General features: G+C 48.1%; 1 protein-coding gene across 10 annotated transcripts in view; it reads right to left on the bottom strand.

Moving 5' to 3' along the window:
- The window catches only part of GRIK4 (glutamate ionotropic receptor kainate type subunit 4), a 428,651-nt gene that overhangs the window by 131,824 nt on the left and 276,486 nt on the right, over positions 1–20,341 (bottom strand). For all 10 annotated transcript variants that reach the window (XM_032428067.1, XM_032428069.1, XM_032428065.1 and 7 more), the window contains 2 exons: positions 10,940–11,118; positions 6,679–6,732 (listed from right to left, as the gene is read on the bottom strand). In XM_032428067.1, the coding sequence (XP_032283958.1) occupies positions 6,679–6,732; positions 10,940–11,118 (233 nt within the window). The remainder of the gene's footprint in view (positions 1–6,678; positions 6,733–10,939; positions 11,119–20,341) is intronic.

The raw sequence follows: 20,341 nt of genomic DNA, 5'->3' as shown, positions 1-20,341 counted from the left end.
GTTTTATGTTATGTATATTTGACCACATTAAAAAAAAAAAAAGAATAAAGTTCTGCTGCATGCTATCACATGATGAACCTAGAAAACAGGATGCTAAGTGAAATAAGCCAGATACAAAAGGACATATATTGTCTGATTCCACTCCTATGAAATATCTAAGGAGAGGCAAATGCGTAGAGACAGAAAGGCGATAGGAGGTTACCAGGGGCTGGGAGGAGGGGGATGGGAGGTCACCGTTCCACAGATAAAGAGTTTCTGTTTAGGGTGATGAAAGTTTTAAAATAGTGATGATGGGGGCGCCTGGGTGGCTCAGTCATTAAGTGTCTGCCTTCGGCTCAGGTCATGATCCCAGGGTCCTGGGATCGAGCCCCACATCGGGCTCCCTCCTCGGTGGGAAGCCTGCTTCTCCTTCTCCCACTCCCCCTGCTTGTGTTCCCTCTCTCACTGTGTCTCTCTCTGTCAAGTAAATAAATAAAATCTTTAAAAAAAAAAATAAAAATAAAATAAAATAAAATAGTGATGATGGTCGGATAACACTGTGAATGCAATTAATGCCACTGAATTGTAAACTTAAAATGGCAAATCTCATGCTACATATGCTTCACCACACTAAAAACTTTCAGGAAAAAAAAAAAAAAAAGGAAGAAAGAAAGAAAGAAATCTGGATAAAGGCAGGAACCAGTGCTCAGATTGCTTATGCTTATGCATCTGTGTCTTTGGAGACTCTAAAGAGTCATTTTCTTGGTTGCCTTGCTTTGCCCCCTATTTGGGCCTGGACTCTGAACCCTCACCTTGGTCTACCCGCCAAGACTTGCTTCCTTCTGGTTCTTCTCCTGATCTCTGACCAAACGCACATCATGGCTCTTAGCTTACCATTAAAGTTATCAATAAGTTTACTAATCCTCTGCCCTGGCCTCCCCCCTTACCCAGGTACCTTCAGAGGCCCATTCCCATCTGTTGATCAGAGATTCGCTCTGCTGGGACTGAGTCCTGACCCATCACAACCAGAAGCAGGGCAAGAAGCTGTTTTGCCAACTGAACCTCTGAAACCAGTACAAACTACCCCAAATCGCATTTCAAAATAGATGTATAAATAAAAGCGCTGGACATCTGTTCTCTCAGCTAGCTTTGGCTCACTTCCTCTCCCGTGTCAGTTTTCCCTGGCCCCCAAAGCTCAGGGCTGGCACACTCACTCTCCTGCTGGCCACACCCTGACAGAGAGAAAAATCTGTACGTCTATAGGGTCAACTGCATTGAAGGTTTAGAAGTTTGACTCATGATGGAGATTCTTCTCCCAACTCTTATGTTGGGTAATTAGCTGATCAAATCTAGAGCAGTCAATTGGATTTATTTATTACAGAAGCCCTAACTCAACCAGCCTTCTTTTTCAAATGAAAAAAAATTTTTTTTTCATTTTCATGGAAATGTAATTGACATATAAAATTACATTAGTTTCAGATGTATGGCATAGTGATTTGACAATAATATATATTACGAAACGCTCACCATGGCAAGTGTAGTCACCATCTGTCACCATACAAAGTTATTATAATATTATTGACTATATTTTCTATGCTGTACTTTTCATCCCTTTAATTTATTTTTTTCATAACTGGAAGTTTGTAACATCTTAATCCCCTTCACACATTTCACCCATCCCCCAGTGGCCTCCCCTCTGGCGACCACCAATTTCTTCTCTATGTTTGAGTCTCTATTTTTGTTGTTGTTGTTGTTGTTCATTTGTTTTGTTTTTTAGGTTCCATATGCAAATAGAATCATATAGTATTTGTTTCTGTCTGACTTATTTCACTTAGCATAATACCCTCTAAGTCCATCCATGTTATCACAAATAGCAAGATCTCATTCTTTTTTTTTAAAAGATTTTACCCATCCATTTGACAGAGAGAGAGAGTGTGTGCACAAGCAGGAGGAGCAGCAGGCAGAGGGAGGAGAAGGAGAAGCAGGCTCCCCACCGAGCAAGGAGCCCGACGCGGGGCTCGATCCCAGGACCCCGGGACCACGACCCAAGCCGAAGGCAGACGCCTAACCGACTGAGCCACCCAGGCGCCCCAAGATCTCATTCTTTTTTATGCTGAGTAATATGCCATTACACACACACACCACATCTTCTTTATCCATTCATCTATCGATGCACGATTAGGTTGCTTCCATATCTTGGCTATTGTAAGTAATGCTGCTATAAACATAGAGGGCGTGTATATCTTTTTGAATTAGTGTTTTCGTTTTCTTTGGATAAACAGACCCAGAAGTTGTATTACTGGATCTAACGGTACTTAGATGGCCAACAGACACATGATCAGATGTTCAACATCACTGATCATCAGGGCAATGCAAATCAAAACCACAATGAGATATCACTTTACACCCGTCAGAATGGCTAAAATCAAAAAGACAAGAAATAACAAGTGTTGGTGAGGACGTGGAGAAATCTGAACCCTCATGCACTGCTGGTGGGAACGTAATTGGTGCAGCCCCTCTGGAAAACAGTACGGCAGCTCCTCAAAAAACTAAAAATAGAGGTATCAATCAGCCTTCTTAATGCCTGGGTGGGAATGAGGAATGAGAACGGACACACACAAACCCTACTCTGGTCAGTTCAGTCACATATAATACCTAAACTACCAAGTCCGATTCATTCTCTGCAAACAAATCAGATGGCATTATAAGAGTCACTTTTACTGGCCATTAGAGGCTGGGCAGAAAAAATAGTATCTCTTGTTCTTTTTAGCACATGGGAAGCATAAACAGGACTTCATAAAATAATACCTCCTCTTTACTAAACTTGTATTATGAGCCAGTTGCTATGTGGATACCACCTCCTGAGGCACATATTAATAGCGTCCACTTACAGACGAGGTCTCTGAGGCTCAGAGAGGTTAAGTTACTCGCACAGAATCACACAGCCGATAGCTAGTCAAACCAGAGGTCTAAATCACGTCTACCTAATGCCAAGGCCCATGCCTTTCCAGCTCATGCACTAACTTTCAAAAAGCTAATCTGACCACCTGCTGTATCACTGTGGCAGAGATCAGAGCTGGGCCATGATGGATATCCCTGAGGAATTCAGAATAGAAATAAAGAAGTATGAAAGGCTGGGTGGCATCTGAATGGGGGTCGGGGGGGAAGGATGGGAGAAGCACGGAGGGTAACTCATTCCCTCTGTACAGAGCCCCTCTCCCTCTGTTCCGAGACTCCAAGGGCAATTGGGCAGGAAGAATGGACTTAAAAGGTAGTTTCTTTCCTCTTAATAGGGGCCTGTCCTTTCCAGAAAGTCAAAGCACTCACAAGGGGCTTCCAGAATATCCTCCCACTGACTGATTTTTACAGTGGCCCTGCTTCTATTTTCCTGAATATTACTCAGCCATCATCATTCATACAGTTACTGTTTTGATTTCCCCTTGCAAACTTACAAACTGTGTGAGTCCTGTTAATTCTACGTTCAAAGAACTCTCTGACTGAGGCAGGTTCCCAGAGCTCAGCTTGTTCAGTTCCATGCCCCCAGAAAAGGAGAAAGCTCTTTGAAACCTGAAAGTATCACAGAGTTATAAAAAAATACCATGCCTTAGAAACCCGTAGTACTTTTCAATTTATAATGCATTTTTACCTATCCTTGTAAGGTTTTAGTATCCCTGTTTTACAAATGACAAAACAGGCTTAGAGAGTCAGTGAGACTCCTCCAAAGCGTATAAGGCAAAGTGGGGTGTTGACCTGAGTCTCTTGACTTCATAAGCCTGTGCTTTTTCTCACTAGATAAATCATCACACTCATTATTATCAGTCCTGAGAAGAGGTAGTGGGGGATGCTTTCTTCACAATCTCCAAGCCAAGCAACTCCACCTTATTCTAGGGACTGTCCTGGGAACTCACATTCCAAATGACTGGCCTCCTTCCATCTGCTAAGTCACCACTGTGCTTCCTTGTTGCTCAGCTCTGTCTTCCTCTGCTGATGTGGCTGCCTAATGTGAGGGGTGCCCCTGGCCTGCCTCTTCCCTCTGCTTCCCAGCCTCCCCAGATGGAGTCCAATTGTATTTTAATCTCCCTTTATTGCTCCGCCAACTTGCCCAGGCTCCCCCAGACGTCTCCTTACTTTAAGCAAATGCTCCTGCATTGCTCTGGGACTAGTCTAATCCTCTTCTCCCTTTTTACATGTTAGTGTTCTAATTTACAGCAGCAGTAGAAAAAAATAAATAAATAAGCAAACAAAGAAATTCCTTCTGTTTTCCATTTTGCGGGGTAGCGCCAGGGAGGGGGCGGGAGGGGGGCTTCTAGGGTGCTGGTTGGGTTCTATTTTTGGATCTGGGTGCTGCTTACACAGGTGTGCTCACTTGGAAAATGTTCCCTAGGCTGTGCACATATGATCTGTGTGGTCTTCCATATGCATGCTAGAATTCAAGTACAAATTCCAGCAATGGAGCGGGTAGTTTTGTGTGGTGGTGGCAGCGAATGAGGGAATGCTGAATGGCTCTCTGGCAAGTCTGTTATGGTGGGAGACCCTATACCAGAAAAGAAGCTACACTCAATTCCTCTAAGATGTCTCTACTCCGAGAGCAAAGGCCTCAGGATGCTTCAGGGTTAACAATTCCACAGCGGCCCCAAGAAAAGGCTGTTCATAAAAACCTATGGCTGGAAATGAAGAAGGATTATAGGGTCCGAGGCTGTCTCTTTGGACAGGCATCTTCTCGACCTCGCAGGCCATTTCAGGAGATCTGGTCCCTCCATCCAGGGAGGGACACTGCACCATCTCCTAGGTCACCCTATCACACATGCTGACCGAGAAAGTCATAACTGCTCGGGAACCTTTCTCATTTTAAGATTTAAGAGTCAAATCTGTAGAGGTTGTATTCTGCTTCCCAACTTAGCAAGGATCTTAAAATTAATGGACATCTGCCTTACATCCTCTAAATAGGTAACTTTCAAGGATGGATGTAAATAGATAAGTGGATAGTCATTAACTGGCATGCCCATCCCCAGAGCAGTCCGTAAGTCCGAAATGACTCACTGTTTCCTGGACAGGCCAAATCTCAAATCTCCAAGTATGTGGATATGCTGTCCCTTAACCCAGAATGCTCTTCTTTTCTTTATCTAGAAAAAAACCCTACCCCCCTATTAGGGCACAGCCTAAAGGCCCCTTCTTTGGTGAAGCCTTTCCTGCCTGCTCCAGGATCTAGAGCATTTTATACACACATCTAATAGAATTTACCACTTTGCACTACAATAAGTACTTTGAGTTTTTCAAAGGCAGCCTTTGTTTCCTATTCCTATGTTAATCCCTAATGCCTGGTCCAGTCCCTGCTACATAAGAGGTGCTCAAAAGCACGTCGACATGGACGGGCCACTGAGTTAAGTGCTCTTGACATCTCATGCATTATAAAATAAAATAAACCCCTTCTCTGAATGATTGTTTCTAACAGCTCTATTTGTAACAGCCAAACACAGGAAGAAACCAAAATGTCTCTCAATAGGTGGATGGTTAAGCCGACGGTGGTACATCTATACTGAGAAATACGACTCAGCCATAAAAAGGAGCAAACTATTGATTCAGGCAACAATTCGGATGGTCTCAAGGGCATTACACTGAGTGAGAAAGGTCAGATACCGCATGATTCCATTTATATAACATCCTTAAAATTATAAAAGTGTCGAAATGGAGAATGGATTAGTGGTTGCTACGGGTTAGGGATGGTGGGAAGGCGGGCCATGGGTGAGACCATAAAATGGCGGCATGAGGGAGATCTTTGTGGTGGTGGGATGGTGTTGTCCTGGTTCCAGTGGGCTTGACGCACATCTACGTAGGATGGACAGATTGGATGTTCTGATATTCTGGTTTTGATATCGTATGACCATTATGTAAGATGTAACTACCGGAGGAAATGCAGTTAAAGTTAAATGGTACCACTCTGCACTATCTTTGCAACTCCTGTGAATCTATAATCATTTCAAGGAAAAAGTCATAACATTTTTTTTTTTTTAAAACCAGTTCTCCGAGGTTCTTTCTATTCTCTGAGTGCGTATCCTTCACAATGACCATTCTCATTTCTTAATATGTTACAGCTTCAAAATGCTTCCATGGAGATTAAACTACGCCATTTCAAAATGACTGCAACTCTACAACAAATGTGCTCTTATCCCCATTTTACAGATAAGGAAACTGAGGCTCAGGGCTCGTTGAAGGGTACACAGTTGGTGTGTGGCAAAGCTGGTGCTCCAACCTGACTCAATACAGTTTCTATAAACCTGTTTTCTCATCTGCAAAATGAGGGGATTCAGCCACAACAGCCCCTGTAGGTGTGTCCAGTTCTAACACCGTATGACATGTGTACTTTTGTGCCCTAGCTGTCCTACTTCTGACTTAGCATAAGGGTCTGGCAACGTGGCGACTGGACGGCAGGCCAGTAACTGGACCTACAGAGGAGACACATCCATCAGAGGAATCAGTGCTAGGTAGCCGGTGGCATTTGGATGGAGGCATTAGACTCCCCAAATTCCCATCCTCCCAAGGCCAGTAACATTTCTACAATGCCTTGCCTCTCTGGTTGACTTCTGTTCCTCTCCTTTGATTTCCCCCACTCCTCATCTCCCAAGCTTCATTCCATCACACCCCACTGACCCTAGTTATTCATACTCTATGCCAAGGAGGTGAGCTGTGAAAATGTCTTACCAGATTAGTGAAGATGTATGTGTAATAGGCCGACACCATCCCTAGTTCAGCTGCCTGCAAAGGGAAGAGAGGGAGATTAGACAGAAAACAAAAACTCACTGGAAGTGAATGAGCAGTGAGGGTTCCAAGCGTCCGTCATTTGTCTGACCCACTACCCTTCAGTTCTTACGCTGCCCTTGACTTGGAGGATGGAGAACAGAAACACTGGCCTCTAGAGTAGGGTGTCTCCACTGCCACCCTGCTCTCTACCCTTGCAGTGACATTCGTAGAAGCTGACGTTCTCATGCACAACACATTCCCATGGACATAACCAGATATTACGGGAAACCAAAATGACTTTCAAGGAAATGAAGCAAATAATAAAACATAAAAATCATTATCTCCCAAACTATTAGCAATCACAGTGGCTACCATGTACCCACTATTTAGCATGGGCCAGGTACTAGAAAGCATTTCACTTGGGCTAAGTCGATGCGGTAGGGTTATCATTCCTCCTCTATCCACCCCCATCTGACAGCTGAAGACTCTTGAAACACCAAAAGGCCTTGTAACTTGCACAAGATCACATGTATCCTAAGTGGAAAAGATGAAATTAAAGCCAGGCAGCCTAATTTCAGTCCTTTTAACCTAACTGTCCTCTCCCCGGAGGACCGTGCTGTTGATGGAAGTCCTGACAGCTCTCTTTGGGGCTGAGGCAGAGATAGGAGAGTCTGCGGGTTACGGGTGATTCTCAAATTAATGCAGCCCCTGTCAAAGGTGAGCGAGCGAGACTCATCAGAGTCTTTGAATCTGCAGTAATGTAGGAAACAAGTGAATCATTTGCAAACTTTGGTCCTTTATTAGTAGTACGGAACAAGTTGCCAGTGACATGCCTCACCCTTGATCACAGCACACCCCCGTGTCATCATCCCAGGGTTGGGAAGCTGCAACATCAGAACAGCCTCCCTTTGGTCTGATCTTTGTAGCCATCACAGACGCCCCTCACCACCCTCCCCTGTCCGTGTGCCCGACTTTGAGCGTGACAGGTGCTACGGACACCGACAAGTAGATCAGGTAAATAATGAGCCAGCTCTCCCCAGGGCCCTCGTGCCTTCTGACAGGCAGATATTCATCATGCATCCTGCAGCCCCAGGGCCCCCGGGAAACCGCTTTTGTCCTGCCTGTTGAGGTGCATGAGGGGAAAACAAGGCCAAGGGTGACTACATTTTCCTCTTACAAAGTGTTTACCTCTCAAGGAGCTCCAATAATTTTGTGAGCATTCTTACAGGAACCCTCACAGGCTCCTTGAAGGGCAGTCTGGGGTCCTTCTATTGCCACCATTGCGATGCAAACTGAAGTACAGAAGGGCTCTAGGCCGGGGGCAAGAGGATACGGGGGTCACAGGGGGCTCAAGGCCTCCCTTCTTCCTCCAAGCAAAACTACGTTTCCTCCTCCACTTCCAAGAGGCTGGTGCGGCCTTCTGCCCAGCCCCTCCCTTCCCCGCACGCTCAGCACCATCCACAGAAAAGTGCCAGAGTCTGTCACCACTGCCTAGACAGGTGGGAGCCCCGGTTAGCCTGGTCACAGGGATGGGCTGGGGCCAGGGGGTGGGGAGAGGGCACCGTCAGATGGTTAAAACTCATTTGCGAAATCTGCTGCCCAAAGATAAAAGACAAGAGATCCTTGGTTTTTAAGACCTGAATTCTGGGTAAACATGAAGTTTGTTGCTGGAACAGCTGCTCAATAAAGTAGGGGATTACTCCGCAAATCCTTCGGACATCGAGAGACAGCAGAGCGCTGCCAAGCTCCGGGGCCAGGCTCACATGGGCACAGTGAGTCTCCCGGAAGCTCCGTGTGCTCTCTGCTCACACTGCTTCCCACACTGAGTCCATCCTCCCTGGGGCGCTCCCAAGGCTGTGCTGTTAACCCCAGCAAGGACGAGCCTGCAGCCCGAGTCCAGGGCCTGATGCAGGGCCTGCATGCTGGGGGCACTAGGAAGTCAAATGGGAACAAAGAGAGCTGGTTTCCAAAGCCTCGCTGGTCAGTGATGGGCTTGGTGCCAAGGTCACAGGGGCTGGGGCCAATAGGTGGTCTCAGGAAACCCTGCCACTGTCCACCCAGCAGAAACACTTGCTAATAATCATCATTACAGGGAGAATTTTCTTCAAAAGCACAGCCATTAAAAACAACAACAAAAAAGTGTTGTTAATGAAAATATCCAGTATTGGCAAGGGTCCCGTAAGACACCTATTCGCTGCTGGTGGGAGTAAAAATTGTTATGGCCTTTTTAAAAGGCAATCTGGCAAATCATATCAAAATCCTTAAAAGCATACATATCTTTAACTGAGTAATTTCACTTCTGGAAATGTATTCTAAGAAAATATTCATGAATGTGCAAAAAGATTTATGTACAAAGATGTGCATCCTGCATTGTTGATTAGAGCAAAAGATTGAAAACAACCTGTATCTCCAACAATAAAGGGATGGTTAAATAAATTATGGCATATCCATATGATAAGAAATGACGTAGCCATTAAAGTATTTGTAGACAAATATGAATTGACATAAGCAAAATGCGGGACATATACTTAAGTGAAAAAAAAAAGCAGGTTATAGAAGAGTATGTGCAGGGTGATAATAATTTTGAAAAGAAACAAATGTGTCTATAAAGGCAAAAAGGATAGACATCAAAATTTCACAGTGGCTGTCTCCAGGTGATGGAATGTCTTTCTTTTCCATGTGTATCTGTAAGATTTTTCTATCATGTCCCAAAGTAAAGGCTTATAAGAAAGAAAGAAGAAGCTATAATGATTTTTATTTTCTTCTTTGTACTTTTCTGTACTTTCCAAAATTTCAACAATAGACGTATGATTTTTTCAAAAAGAGCCCAACCACATATGCTGGGAGCCATGAAATATTCCTGAGGTTATTACATTATTATTATAAGGGCTGCTCCCAAAAGGCTTCCACATGGGGGCTGTTCAGGCAAGCTCCGGCTACCAGGGGGCACCGTGCATTCTGTCTGCCCTCTGCAAGGGGCGTTGGGGGGGACCATTATCTCCCTCCCCGTCCCTCATCTTCCCCGGGGACTCCTCAGCCTATCTCTCTGAGGCCCTGAAACTTAGAGGATCTCTTCCATCCTTGATGACTTCATTGATCATAGGCCCAGACACAAGACAAGCGAAAAAGAGAAAATTTCCATTTGAGTGTGTGTGTGAGTGGAGTATATGCACCCAGACAGACGTGGGTTTGGAGCTGTGGAGAATTACTATGGCAACGGGCTGGAGGGACAGCCCTCGGTACTCAGAGAACTCATTCAAATCTCTTCTTAACTCCGAGACAAAAACTACCTGGGGAGGGGTGGTGTGGGGAGGGGGAAGGAGAGACAATCATCTGAGTGTCTGCCCCGCTCCTCACAGCTTGGCAGAGGTTAACAAGGAGCCTCGCTCCACATTTAAACGCAACCTGGAAGATGGCGGGTTGCATTTAAATGTGCAATTAGAACGGCATTACAAGAGGCCAATGTGCCTGGAGGGGCTGGGGCTACTGCTGGGGGCCACAGAGGAGCGTGCAAGCGGGGTCCATCTATCTGGAATTGCAGGCCTAGCTCAGCCACCAGGCCAGGAGCTGGTGCCAGCAGACTCCAAGCCTGCCCAGATGTCTCCTACTGTTTCTCCAGCGTGGACCCCTCCTACCCCCTGCCCAGCCACCTGACTTTCTGACCCCTGTATTCTGGGGGTAGAAGGAGCTGCTGATTGGCTATCGGAGACAATAGGTACCCGTTCAGCTCTGCTCCTCACCAGCGAGGCCTCGGACAAAGCCATTCATCTCCCGGAGTCTCAGTTTCTTCACCTGTCCAGGGAAGACGGGGTACCTGCCCCATTTCGTCATTGAGAGGATCAGGCTGGGGAGTCACATGGCAGAGCTTTGTAAACTAGTACACCGTACGGGGATGACACAGAGGGCTGATGCTCAGCTGTACACACTGACGAGACTGCCCTGGTTGTCCAAACATAGAAATACTTCTATACCCCTCGGCACAGAGCCTCGGCCTCAAGCCCACCAAGTGCCCTGTGGGAACCCATAGACCCTGGTGGGGAGGGTTTTGGCTTGGGGCTGTCCAGCTGCACCCAGAGTTAATACTTCTACCACATCACCCTCATCTTGCCTTTCCTTTCCGGTGACACCCAAGGCAAGGAGGGAGCAGCATACCAGCTCAGGGGGAGGGAGGAGGGAGAAGGATGCTCTGAGCCCACCGCGCACCCCCGCCCCCGGGTCCCACCTTCAGGAGGATGGTGTGGGACATGGAGGCGTTGGCATGGATGATGATGGTGGCGGTCTTGTCGTCCCGGATCTCCTTGAGGAGTGGGGTGGGGTCCCGGGTGTCATCCAGCATCCGGACCGAGAGGGTGTCCTTGGAGATAAGGAATTGCCGGAGCAGCTTCTCCAGGTTTAAAAGGCCTGGAGGAGAGAGAGGATGAAGCCCCTGAGGGTCCACAGTGCTTCCTTGGGAGACATGGGCGCACAGGCCGGACGAGCGCAGCCCTAGGCCAGAGGCAGGGCCATGGGTCTGACCCCGCTGCTGGTGCCGGGCAACAGCACCTTGACCTGAGCAAGTTCCTCAACCTCTATGGGCTTCTGTATTCCCATCTTCAATCTTTTTTAAAAAAGATTTTATTTATTTGAGAGAGAATGAGAGAGCATGAGAGCGGGGAGGGTCAGAGGGAGAAGCTGACTCCTTGCTGAGCAGGGAGCCTGATGCGGGACCCGATCCTGGGACTCCAGGATCATGACCTGAGCCGAAGGCAGTCGCTTAACCAACTGAGCCACCCAGATGCCCTGTATTCCCATCTTCAGTAAAAAGAATGTTCCTCTATTTTTAACTTTTTGAGGAACCTCCACATTGTTTTCCAAAGTGGCTGCACCAGCTTGCATTCCCACCAACAGTGTAAGAGGGTTCCCCTTTCTCCACATCCTCGCCAACATCTGTTGTTTTCTGTCTTGTCAATTTTTGCCATTCTAACTGGTGTAAGATGGTATCTCAATGTGGGTTAAAAATAGAGCTACCCTATGACCCAGCAATTGCACTACTGGGTATTTACCCCAAAGATACAGACGAAGTGAAAAGAAGGGCCACATGAACCCCAATGTTCATAGCAGCAGTGTCCATAATAGCCAAACTGTGGAAGGAGCCGAGATGCCCTTCAACAGATAAATGGATAAAGAAGATGAGGTACATATACACAATGAAATATTACTCAGCCATCAGGAAGGATGAATACCCAACTTTTACATCAACATGGATGGAACTGGAGGGTTTATGCTAAGTGAAATAAGTCAAGCAGAGAAAGTCAATTATCATATGGTTTCACTCACATGTGGAATATAAGAAACAGCACAGAGGATCATAGGGGAAGGGAGGGAAAAATGAAGGGGGGGAGATCGGAGGGGGAGACGAACCATGAGAGACTATGGACTCTGAGAAACAAACTGACGGTTTTAGAGGGGTTGGGGGTGGGGGTATGGGTGAGCCCTGTGATGGGTATTAAGGAGGGCATGTATTGCTTGGAGCACTGGGTTTTATATGCAAACAATGAATCATGGAACACTACATCAAAAACTAATGATGTAGCGTATGGTGACTAACATAACATTAAAAAAAAAAAAAAAAGAATGTTCCTAAGCCCCCGCGGTCTCCCCCAACTCCCTCAGGAATGCTCTTTTAAAGAGAGATTGAAGTCCCTTGAGTGGGATGAGAGGATCCCCACTCCTGCCCACAGCACCGCCCAGTGGCCAAGACCTGGGTTCAGAGGCGAGCAGGCCCGTTTCTTCCCCCCCTAACGTGGCCACTTACGCACCAAGTGACCTTTTCACATGGCTGGGGCTCTTGGCCTCAGTTCCCTAATCTGAGAACCAAGAATAAGAGCAGCCAGCTCCCAGGACCATGTTGATGATTAAATGAAGTAATACATGAAGTGCTTAGGCTGGTGTCTCGCCCATCGCAAATGACCACAAATGTTACATCTAGCTCTAACGAGAGCCAGGCCTTTGTTTTCCTCGAAGATGGTGGACAGCAGTTACCTCAAGATCACAAGGCCCAGGAAATAGTTCTCACAAAAACACTTTGAACTCCTCAGAGCATAGTAGCTGCATTAAGACAAGGTATTATTATGATTATAAGAGGACAGGCTTTGAACTGCACTCCAACAGGCAACAATGCAGGCCCGGAACAAAACGAAAATATGGGACTGTGAGCGAAGGCCTCTCCCCTGCTCTCCCCAGCTAGCTGCTATCTAGGAGCATGGGTGGGAGGAGGTTTTCCAGAATGATGCCACTGAGACACAAGGGTCTTAATCCAGCTTTGCCTCTAACAAGGCAGGTGAGGAAGAGGGTGGGGGTGGTGGGTGAGGGGTGGGGTCTCCTGGGAAGAGGCGGTCTCCACTCCAGTGGAAAGAAAAGTACAGGCATTTGCTCCCAAAAGCAACGACAGGAGTTACGTTTATTGATTCCTTATTGTGTTCCAGATACTGAGCTAAATATTCCACATGGCTTGTCTAAGTCCTCACAACAATCCTACAACGCATTTTAATCTCACACACAGAGGGGAACATGCGACAGGGAGATGAGCAGCTCCCTGACATGGTTCTGCACATGGAAGGCAAGGGAACGGTTGGCTTTCTAACCCAAGACCCCCGTGCTCCAGTTCCTGCCCCAGCTACAGGATAGTCACTGCAGGGATGTCTTCAAAGTGACCCTAGACTCTTCCCCGCACAGGTTCCTCACCCTCCTGACCTTTGAGTGATGTGGGAAACAAAGGCAGAAGAGAAATTATTAAATTTACTTACTACCTAGAGCCCACTGACAAGTCCTTGAAATAGGCAGAGTGACCTTCCTCTAGGGACTCAACTACGTTGATGTTGACACTTTGCTAAGGGCAAAAGGCAATCCTAGTCTGACCCGCTCCCCTCCCCCGCTGACCCCCAAGAGCCTGTGAGTCTACTTTCACATATAAAAATTCCTTTAGAAATTTCCTTTATCTCTAAACCCCCAAGAAACATGTTAGCAATCACCCCCCTCCAAGCATATGGCCCATCGATCTACATCTGAAGGGTCTCATGACTAAGGTTTTATTAGACGGTAATAAATGACCTTTTCCTGACAACAGCTAGCCCCTTCAAGGTCCTGGAAACCTTGCTCCCAAATTCCTTAGAGACCTACACTATCCCCAACTGCCTCCCAACTTGAAAGTATACAATGGGCCACTCCTCATGACCCCCGTGCAGCTCTTCCTGCCCACGGGTCCTGTCCCCGTGCTTTAATGAAACCACCTTTTTGCACCAAAGACTCTCAAGAATTCATTCTTGGCTGTCGGCTTTGAACTCTAATGTCTTTCCTACATCATTGAAGATGAAAAGGTGAGAGAGAGGGCTCTGAAGGGCATCGCAGCCACCTCCCTTGATTTGTAGAGATGCTAAGGCTTGCCTTGTCACACAAGGACACCGCTGGGACCAGGATTCTACTTTCTCATCTCCAGCCAGCCCTGCTCCCATGAGACCAGACGCCCCTCAGGACACGAGCAGCAGGGGCCGCGGGCACAGAGCCTAGGAGGGGCCTGGGGGCGTGCATCTCTGGACTTGGGGAGAAAAACCCACATTGGGTGTGTTTTCTAACAAGGAAAAGGTAGCAGGGTGGAGCCCAGGGGCCTGGCACGATAAAGACAGGAGCTCTGGGAGGGTCCTGCCAACCCCCATCCTCCCGTCATGGGTCCCAACAAGGTGGTCTGGGAAGCTGGCGGCCGCAGCCGGGAGGGGATAACCCTGGGAGGGGCTGTCATTCAAGAGCCTTCAGAGCCCACTGGTCTCTCCTTCCTTCCCCCACAGGACCTCAAAGGAGACTTGTAAATCTCACCCCTCTATCTGTGTCCCCCGCAGCCCCTCCCCACCGCCCCCATCAGGAGGGGCAATGATGCTGCTCAGGCACTTCCTGCCAACCCTGATTTGCAGAAGATCTGGATTCAAGCTCAGGGTCAGCCCTCCCCAGCTGTGTGACCTTGAGAAGTCATCTAACCTCTCAGAGGCTCCATTCTTCATCTGTAAAATGGGATAACTCACAGAGATGCTATGTGGAAGCATGCTAGGAACTGGGACGTATGGCTTCAGACTTCCTCCTCCTGCATTTACTCATCCCCACAACAGCTCAAAGGGCAGGTGTGGCTCGCCGAGGCAGAACAAAAAGGGACCAAAGTACAAGTCTGCATGCCACCCAGGATCTCCTATCCGTCACTCCTTTCCCAGCCTGGACAGCACCTGGAGCAGCAAACAGCACAGTGTGGAAGGTGAGTCCCCAGGTGAGTCCCAGCTCTAGGGCTGCTGGGATTGGCTGGTGGGGGCAACTCCCTCCACCCCTCTGCCCCTCAGTGACCTTATCTGTGAAGTAAGGACAACTACTACCGCACAGGGTTAGTACAAAGAGACCAAGGAAGCAGGACAATGTCTGTCTCCTAGAAGATGCTTCACAAATCTGCTTTCTGTTCACCCCCTCCCCTACCCACTCACATCCTAACTGTCCTTCCCCCATCTCCTCCTCTTACCAGGGTTATTATCCAATCCACAAAATACAGTCCTTGCTTATAAACCAAGCAAAATACGTGGTAGCATATATGCATGCATATATATATTATAGGAAATACATAAACATGAAGTATTTCACGGTGTTGGGTAGGAATTCCCATTTCAAACTCTCCTGCACATGCCCAGTGTGAGGCAGGGTGCACGGGGCTTGCTGGGGAGTTGAACTAGACACTGAGGCTGTGGGGGAAGGGCAAGACCCTACATCCTAACAGAGTAGGGGATCAGCAGTACCAGGTGGGGAATGGACACCATGTCACTTGAGGAGCAGCTGAAGGAAGGGGGTGCCTGGCTTGAGGAAGAGTGGGAAGGACCATCATGAGACAGACCTACTCCTGGCAGCCTCAAGGACTACACCCCAGAACAAAGGGTGGATGGAGGTCACGGGGAGACAGACTTAGCTCTGTTCAAGCTGCCTGAAGATGCAGTGGCAGAGAGCTCCCTGTCACTGGAGGTAGTTAAGGAAAGACTGAAGCCCCTCTTGCTGACTGTCAGAGAGTGAATTAAGCCAGTTGGATGGAAAGTTGGACTAGAAGGACATTGGTGTTTTTCCAGTGCAGGGATTCTCTAGTTCTACGAATCAGAAAGGGATCCTTTTTTATGCTAGGCAGTGGAAGGAATTTGCAGAAGGGAAAGTGTGGGTTAGCGACGTTAAGAACATTAGGAGTTTCTGCGTGCAGTGTAGAATTTTCCAAACGTCATTCTCCTCACTTCTATCTGTTCAATGGAACTAAGGGATTTACCAAAGGCAGCTACCACCAGAGGGGTTAAAAGCTGCTCTCTTCCCAGCTCCCCCTCCGCCGCCACCCCAGCCCTCCTGTCCTGCGGGGCCCTGGGCCCAGCAGCAGGTCTGCCTGCCAAGTCCAAGGCTGAGAGGGACCTGGGGAACCTATTAGTCTCACTCAGGATGCAACGGGATGGATCGATGAGAGCCTCAGCAGGCCGGCCGTTCTGGGAAGCAGGAGGGGGGCTGGTTTCTGCAATGGGAAGGCAGGGGGCCAGGCGGGGCTGGAGGAGGACGGAGAAGCCATGAAAGGCACAGCTGGGTTGGACACGGTCGTGGGACAAGGACACAAATACCTGAGTGATGGGTCTACGGGCGACACAGAGGACCCTTGTGTCAAAAAATAAGAATAACCACCCATTTCAACTGGCATCCGTCCCTCTCCACGGGCTGATTCCCTTGGCGGCGGGCTCTGCTTCTGGAAAATGCTAATACTCCAGGGAGGGACGGCACTTTCAAATCTTGCGGGAGGCAGGGATGTAATACTGACCTCAGGGGACAATGGCCAGGATTTAGGGAGATGACATGGTTCACCATGGTGACCACACTGCCCTATACCCAATAAGGCTTCATTTCCCTTCCCCCTGCCAGGCCACATGCCTCAGGGTGTGTGGTTTTGAGACCTTTTCCACGAGCAGATTCTGATGGGGAGATGGGAATGAGAGTCCAAGGAGTGGCCAGTGGGGAAGTTCAAGGGCTTGAATGATGCACTGCACCTGCTTCTTGGTTCTGTCTCATCCCACAGCTGGGCTTGGCCCTGGGAACAGGCTGGGGAGGCCAGACCACAGGAGCCGGAGGAGACAGAGAGGGGATGGGGGAGAAGGGGAGGCTTCCTGCTCGCAGGAGACTGTGCTCTGCCTTGCTTGGCCCTGCAGACTGTCCTCTTCTCTGATGGAAAGGGTGGGCGTGGGAAGAAGCTGGCTTCTGCACTCCCACCACCTCCTAACTTCGGGGCATGTCTCCAGCTTGGGCCTCAGCTAGTGGGGGCTCAGCAGATGTCCCTGCCCTGAGCAGTCTTCCATGTTTCCTCAGTTCCTTCACATAAAATTGATTTAACACCCCCAGGGCTCTGGGAGGGCAGGTGCTCCTGGGTGGGGAGGTGTAGTCACAGATCGTAGAGCTAGGAAACCCGTGACAGGCCAAGACCCAAACCAGATCTCCTGATTCTGACTTCCGGCCTCTGATTCCTCACTTGAGTTGGCATGGCAAGGCCTCAAACCAGCCATAAAATAGGAAAAAATGGCCCCTCCCTTCTGTCTTTTCCACAGCGTTCGGAGAAGCAGGGAGAGGAGGTAACAAGAACTATGGGTGTTGAAAATAGACTTAATCTCTCTTTTCCTCATGCAGATAATAGGAATGTTTATAGAGTCTATCTTAGATGGTTATCGTGAGGTTCAAATGGGATAATTTCAAAAGCCTGAGCAGAGTGCTGGGTACATAGTAAGTGTTCAATAAATGGTTCATTTTGTAACACTAGAAGTATAAGGCCTCTCACAGCGTGTGTCTCCTGGGGCTGGTACGGGAAAGGTCTGCTAGTGTCCCACTATTTTCACAAGGGGCTCTGAATATCACCCCTACTCTCCCATCCTCCACCCCCTGCTGCCACAACCAGGATCACAGGATAAAGTAAATAAATGTTTATTATGTTCTGGGCCCAGATTCCTTCGACCCAAATACCCTGAAAAGCAGTATTATTCCCACTTTATGCAGGAGGGGACTAAGGCTCAGGGAGGTACAGTGATCTGCTTGACATCACACAGCTCATGAGTGGTGGAGCAGCTTGGTTTGACTCCAAAGACGCTTCTTTTTACTGCACCATTCTGCACTACTCTCCAGCTATTCTTCCTCCCCAGGATCAGAGTCTGTTCCTCTCCAACAACCTGGACAGAGTTTAGCAAACACAGGGACGGTATAAGGACAGAGCTGAACTCTGGTCATTCTGCTCCAGGTCCTGACCCGGCATTGTTCAAAAGGGATCCAAGGAAGCAAGGAAAGAAAAACTCATGTGTGCCTCTTGTTGCCCAGGTGTGGACACTCTGTCATACTCTTTGTGTATCTCGTCCTATTTAATCCCCTCGGCCACCCTGCAAGGGAGGCATCATCATTCCCACTTTATAGAGGAGAAAACAGGAAGCTGGAGAGTACCTAAGTTACTTTCCCAAGGTCACAGAGGTGGTAAATGGAAAGCAGAAGGACACATAGCCACAAAAAGGACATTAAAATACTTAGAAACACCAAGGCAAACATAAAAAAAAAATAGGATTTGAGTTTGCACAAAGATACCAGGAAAATATCCAGCATGTTGTACTTGTGACAACAAGGAATGGAAGGCTCTGGGTCCATCCTGAGAGTCTCAAAAGGTAACCTTGTGGCAAGGCTGGGTGATCTCACCAAAGGGCCTTCAAGGGCCATGGTGGGGAACCCCAACTCTCCTTGGAAACCCCCAAATGGCCGAGTCCCCTATGCTTGATGGTGATGACCAGTACAGCATGCCTGGCCCCCACACCACATCTCCCTCCGTGCCCCAGCCTCATTAGAATGAGGCACTTGCAGATGTCCTGATTTTTTCCCCATTAAAGAAAAATAACATAAAACACAATACAACTCTACTTGGTCCAAAACCTGCCTATTAAAACTCTACTTTTGGAAAGAAAGAAAAAAAGTGGTGTGATTCCCTGTGGAATGGTCTCCGTTATGCCTAATTTTGACGGCTGGTAAAAAGAATTAGATGCTTGTTTCTAATTCAACATGCAGCGTCTCTTGGCCCTGTATTAATAAGGAAGGTGGAAGAGTGTCTCCTCCCCAGCTCTGAGCTGCATTTCCCTTCAGTCCCTGATTTCTTCATCCTTTGATTAGATTTTAATCCTCTTTGCCCTTGAACTTCTCCTGCTCTGCCCTACCTTCCTTCCCTGGGCCCCGGTATTTGGGGCCAGAGTCACTTGGCAGCCTCAGTGGATGAGTTCTTCAAGAAGAGGCAGTACTGTGTGGTTGATGAGTCCTGCCTGGGCTGTGGCCTGGTCCCTCTGGCTTCTCAGGCAGGCTCAGCCTCTTCAGGACCATGTCTGTGCTCAGCCATCCTGCACCCTGCTCGAGGGAGCAAGGGGACACACTGTTCTAGAGAGATCTCTGCCCTTCGAAGGACACCGGACCTGCCAGGCAGAGCCTGCCCTGAGCCGCTGTTCTGGGGTTGTCTGTGCGGACCAGAGGGTAGGAGGGGCCATGGAGGAAGAAATCCCAAGTCAAAGGACCTGAATTAGAGTCTTGGTTTGCCGTGTACCAGCTGTGTGACCTCAAGCAAGGCCCTTAACATCTCCAAGACTCTGTTTTCTTGGCTCTAGAATGACTAGGGAGGAGGGAGATAAAATGGGAAAATGTATGCGAAAGTGCTTTGCCATCTGCAAGGAATTATATGAACGTCAAGGAAGGTCATGATTCTAAGGGAAAGAGCCCTGGCCTAGGAGGCAGAGAGCTCAGTGCACAGTAGATGCTCAGCAAACAGGAAGAGCTGAAGCGGAGAGAGCAGGGCTCACCCTACGAGCAAGAGGGACTGTGGCTTGACACAAGAAGGAACTTCCCACCAGGTTGGTGAGACACTGGACCCCGCAGGAGGAAGGCAGCAGGAGAATCTTTGCCAGGAGAGAGTTACGGCCTGTCCTCTGTCTCTTAACATTCCTGCTGTACACATGGGGCCCACCAGTTGAGTCCTGCCTGAATGGGCAGGTGGCAGAAATTTCCAGGGAGAGAATCCTTGGTTTGGTTCCACCACACAGTGGTTGGAAGATGCCATAGGAGGAGGGCCACCTGGTGGAATGCCATGTTCCCCAACAATGTTGTATCAAATACTAGCATCCTGTGGCCTTTTCAATCAGTATCCTTTTGGGACTTATGGTCCATCCTATTTGGAAGAGACGAGGTAAACAGTTGTTTTGGCCAGAGGACAACTCAGCGTATCCATGCTAATGTGTGCTGTGGATCTCCGTAGGGGCGAAACAGAGTGAAGTGTTTATCCAAACATTTCTCCTTTTTATTTTTTATTTCAGCCACAAAACACTTAACATCTAAAGCAGTGCTGTCCAGTAGAACTCTCTCTGATGATGGAAATGTTCCGTGTCTGCACTGATTTTGAGTTTGATTCAACTTTGACATGGGGAACTCCAACACCTCTGGACCCACTGGGTCATTGTGATAATTAAATAAGCTATATAAAAAGTACACATAGTTGGCGCTCAGTTACTCTTTTTCTTGGGTAGCACCGAGTAAATCTTAAATCTGT

This window comes from Phoca vitulina, unplaced genomic scaffold (genome assembly GCF_004348235.1).
Source record: "Phoca vitulina isolate PV1807 unplaced genomic scaffold, GSC_HSeal_1.0 scaffold38, whole genome shotgun sequence".
Classification (NCBI taxonomy): Eukaryota; Metazoa; Chordata; class Mammalia; order Carnivora; family Phocidae; genus Phoca; species Phoca vitulina.
Note: the sequence above shows the minus strand (reverse complement) of the source record. Positions and strands in the feature narration are given on the sequence as shown.